Here is a 5000-nt window from a genome sequence, read left to right as displayed (position 1 = left end):
TCCTTTAAGATGCTTCTTCCACATCCGTCTAAGTGACTGATAATGTCAACAACAGTTTTAGCTCTAGTTGTATTAACCTTTATCTTACCAGGAAATAATCCCACTGACATTCAGAATCTCTATATGAAGGGAGTCCTGGCCGAGACAGCAGTGTAGTAGTTCCACATTAAAATATACAGTGACAGACAGACAACAGACAGTTGGCCATTTAACATCATCTCAACATAATCACCAGCAGCGCTCAGTAACAGCACATGTGCATTTAGTACTCAAATAGTCCTTTATCCTAATTGTATACTGATTCTGTAATTTATACCAGGATGAGGGTGCAAAAACAGTTTGCGTTCGGGGGATGTCATACATGATTTGCCCATATGATAGAAGATTACATTTCCTGGTGGTGACTTTAGGAGTCAGGAGAGAACATAAGTAAGGAGGCTGTTTACACAATACGGCCTTAAAAAGAAAAATATACGAATGCTCCAACCTGCGATTGTGCAAAGAAGGCCGACCAACGCTCTCATACAAGCTACAGTGATGAGTACGAAAACTAGGATTAGTTACAAATCTTAGTGCTGCCTGCCTGGTGTACTGAGTCCAGCATTTTCAGAGAAGATTGATTTGCATGCACATATAAAATATCACCATAATTCAGCATTGACAGAAATGTTGCTTGTATAAGTGATTTTCTCGCACTAAAAGAGAAACAGCCTTTGTTTCTATAATAGAAACCCAACAAACATCTTTGACATAAGTTCAGTATTGAGCAAAAACGCTGTGAACAAGCTGTAATGTAACCCTACAGGACAGATGTTCAGCATCAGTCAGCGTCCACTAAAAGTTCTGTTGTTGCCGCTGACAGACTCAGATTATTATTCTAAGTGTCTGACAACATTATGAAAGGATCCCTACAGAGATAGACCTTTTAGTTAAAGAGTAAGACCCTTTTAGTTTAATATGAAAACAGCCCTGAAATGACCATCACCAGACTCCATGTAAATAATCAGGACTTTTAGCGTGTATAGAGCCATCATATTTCCACCAGACTCCATGTAAATAATCAGTACTTTTAGCGTGTATATAGCCAGCATATTTCCACCAGACTCCATGTAAATAATCAGGACTTTTAGCGTGTATAGAGCCAGCATATTTCCACCAGACTCCATGTAAATAATCCGTACTTTTAGCGTGTATAGAGCCAGCATATTTCCACCGGACTCCATGTAAATAATCAGTACTTTTAGCGTGTATAGAGCCAGCATATTTCCACCAGACTCCATGTAAATAATCACTACTTTTAGCGTGTATAGAGCCAGCATATTTCCACCAGACTCCATGTAAATAATCACTACTTTTAGCGTGTATAGAGCCAGCATATTTCCACATTTAAATGGGTGAATTAAGGGTTTATTTCAACCAAACCAGAGTGGTGATTGTTGGAACAGTGGAAAGATGAACCAAGACGGCTTTTGGTAGTTATATTTAGTTTCTGTCCACTTTGAATGAAGTGTGTTTTACGGTGATAAAAGTCCTGATTATTTACATGGAGTCTGGTGGAGTTTGGTGATGGAGATTTTGGGGCTGTTTTTGCTGCTTTTTCCCCTTTTCCAAGGTTTTTTTTTTTTTGGACAATTTGTCTTTTTCGGCACTTTTTCCGAAATTTGTAGCTTTTGACATTTTTTGTCTTTTTTTAAAGTTTCTTTTCCTCCAATTTTTCCGATGTTTTTGGCGCTTTTTTTTCAACGTATTTGCTGCTTTTTCGAGATTTTCTTGGACATTTTTTGTCGCCTTTTTCAAGGTTCTTGGGCGTTTCTTTCCGAAATTAGTCACCTTTTCACTTTTTTTTTGACTTGATTTTGGGGCTTTTTCATGTTAAACAAAAAGGATCTTACTCTTTAACAGAAACAGTGGAAAGACGTACTAAGACATAGTTAAAGGCTTATAAACATGCGTTATGTGGAATATTAGAAAATAATAAAAAATGTGAGTCTGAAAATGTTAAAAAAAAAAACGTGTCGATGTTGTTTCTCTGCAGGCTGCTGATGTACCTGAAGCTTCGCTGTGATCTGCCGCCAAAGAGGTACGTTTTTATTTCATCCAGTGGAGAATACATATCTTAACAAGCTTCAATGCCCTCGACTAAACTGTAGTATCAAACTGTCAAAGTCAGCAGTCACTGCGAGGATCCTCTAAAGGTGCGGGTACACCGGCGCGACACCGTACGTTGGCCGCCGTGTATATAAGCAAGAATTATACTACACGCACCCAAGGTGGCGCGCACCATCGTGACGTCAAAATGACGTAATATCCTGCCGGCGCGCCTGATTTATGGCGCGCGAGCAGAAGTCGCGCACGGCTCTTTTTTTTTTCGCCGACAACCGGATGCCAGGACTCTCAGAGTGACTGCTAGTCTCTCTTGTAAACTTACTGGGTTAAGATGAGTTCTTTAATGGTGAATGAAAGGCTTGATCTGACCAAGTAGGTCATCCAATCAAATCGCAGCATTGACGGCAATGCTGCAGCCATAGACTGTATATAAGAATGGACCAGCAGATCCCGTGTCTCTGGACGGAGACCAGTGAAGGATGTTAGAAGATCTTTCCCGGTGATGGCTGAGCGTTACTGAGCAGCCTCCAACTGAGCTTGAAGACGTAGATGTGACGTGAGCAACCTGTCTGAAAGTTGGAAGTCTTCTGGTAGCTGTGCCAAGAGAAATCTCAATCATTCCCAATCTAGCAGAGACGGAGAGCGTAGGTATATGTAAGGAGATAACATAGACACAGGCTAATTATTGATCACTAAAATGATAGTTAACATTAGTAATTAAACTTAAACAGTCAGGAAGTCAAACTGCCTGAGAGCTTCTCCTGTACTATACGGTAATTCCTCTACTATGAGACAGTAAGTCTCGTGGTTATGACCCAATCGTTAGCCTATTTTTATAAAAACGTCTGCTACGGAGCCATAACGTGAGGTACAAGGTAATGGAGCCTTTTATACATTGTCGTGTTTCTTTAGAAATAAACAACGGACAAATAGAGTCTTTAAACTCTTCAGATGTAAAGTTATTCTCTGTCAAAGTGACGTCAAAATGAATGGCAGTCAATGGGATGCTAACGGGAGGTGATGGCTTGGTAGCATCAGAATGGCGCCGTAGGAGATTCGAGCTCTGAAGCAAAGCTTACCCCCTTGGCTGCAGCCAGTTCTGCCGTTGTTTACCTTTTTCTTCTTCTTCTAGTCCGTAGAAAGAGCAACGTCTGTAGCCTTTGTTCATTAGCGCCACCTGTGTTCAGGAGAAGACTGCAACTAGTGTCGCGACCGCCAGCGCTGGTATAAATGGTCACGGCGATCCCATGACGTCACATTTGTACGCGCCAGCTGGGCTGGGTCCATTATAATTCACTATGGGGCGTGCGCGCTACGAGCGTGCACGGAGACAGTTCATGCTCAACGTGTTGTTTGTGGCAGTATTCTCCGAATCTCCAGGGGACGTACAAACAAACAAAAAGACGTAAATAAGGCAGAAGTAGTAGATGAGAAGAGACCGGAAGTTAAAGTGCCCATATTATGAAAAAAATCACTTTTTCTGGGATTTGGGGAGTTATTTTGTGTCTCTGGTGCTTCCACACACATACAAACTTTGATAAAAACCATCCATGGTGTTTAGAGTGAGATACGGTTTCTGAATGTGTCCTGCCTTCAGTCTCCGGGTGAGCTGGTCAAAATCTGCACGGCTTTCTACGTCACTAGCCGAGACGAGGGGGCTAGGGGGCTAACCGTTAGCATGCTAGCTCGTTCTCAATGGCAAAACACTGCTACAACACGCACTAGTTCACCATAATCTACAAAAGAACTACTTCCATGTCCCTGTTCTGCAGGTATTCCACGCAAAGTTGGAAGTGCGCCCTCGTTTAGAAGAAGTCTCCCGGCTAATCCTGCCTTGTTCTACTGAAGTTGGAGAAACAGCTAGCTAGCTCATGTAGTCCTTACCTAGCTACTGATCATGTGATCTTACCTAGCTACTGATCATATGATCTTACCTAGCTACTGAGCATGTGATCTTACCTAGCTACTGAGCATGTGATCTTACCTAGCTACTGAGCATGTGCGACTGCCAACAAAGATGTTCCAGCAGTGAGAGGTCTCACTCTGTAGCTAAAACAGAGACCTGAACACAGGGTGAAAAGAGGAGCTGCAGCAGTGGGCAGTACAACAAAAATATGGTGTTTTCTGAAAATTAAACCATGTAAAACTACTCTGATATAACCTCAAATTACAATTATCCTGAAAATGAGCATAATATGGCCACTTTAAGCAAAGCAGGCTGCCTGGCAACAGAAGTAAACACCATCGATTGTCGGTTATCAGGCACAATAAATAGTTTCCGATCCGACCCACATACTTCACCCAGAATTCCAGCTTTTACGCTTCAGGGTTCCTAAATGCAGGCTAAACCGATATAAACACTCATTTGTGCCTATGTCCATTAAGCTTATCAACACTAACATGTAGGCCGGCTGGGTTGTGCACTACGTCATCGTGCAACAACTAGGTTATTGCGGTTATGTAATATGTCAGTGGTGCAATACGTGGGCTGTTGGATTGTTCAGTATGTCATTGTGTACTGCATAGGTTATGTGGAAATGGGTCATTTGTGCCATACGTAGGCTATTGGGGTTGTGCAATAGGTTAGTTGTGCAATACGTACAGGGTGGTTGAATAAAAAACTGCCACTGAAAGAAGAAGTTAATGTGCTTACTATATAGATACCTGTCTAATGTATATGAGAGTATTACTATATAGGTACCTGTCTAATGTATATGAGAGTATTACTATATAGATACCTGTCTAATGTATATGAGAGTATTACTATATAGGTACCTGTCTAATGTATATGAGAGTATTACTATATAGATACCTGTCTAATGTATATGAGAGTATTACTATATAGGTCCCTGTCTAATGTATATGAGAGTATTACTATATAGGTACCTGTCTAA

The 5000-nt window shown here is 41.3% G+C and overlaps 1 protein-coding gene across 2 annotated transcripts in view; it reads left to right on the top strand.

Moving 5' to 3' along the window:
* Window positions 1–5000, top strand: part of ap4m1 (adaptor related protein complex 4 subunit mu 1) — a 51217-nt gene that overhangs the window by 25676 nt on the left and 20541 nt on the right. For both annotated transcript variants that reach the window (XM_035990828.1, XM_031321168.2), the window contains exon 13: window positions 2036–2080. In XM_035990828.1, the coding sequence (XP_035846721.1) occupies window positions 2036–2080 (45 nt within the window). The remainder of the gene's footprint in view (window positions 1–2035; window positions 2081–5000) is intronic.

The sequence above is a fragment of the Sander lucioperca genome, chromosome 13, assembly GCF_008315115.2.
Source record: "Sander lucioperca isolate FBNREF2018 chromosome 13, SLUC_FBN_1.2, whole genome shotgun sequence".
In the NCBI taxonomy this organism is placed as follows: Eukaryota; Metazoa; Chordata; class Actinopteri; order Perciformes; family Percidae; genus Sander; species Sander lucioperca.
This window is presented reverse-complemented; position numbering and strand designations above follow the sequence as displayed.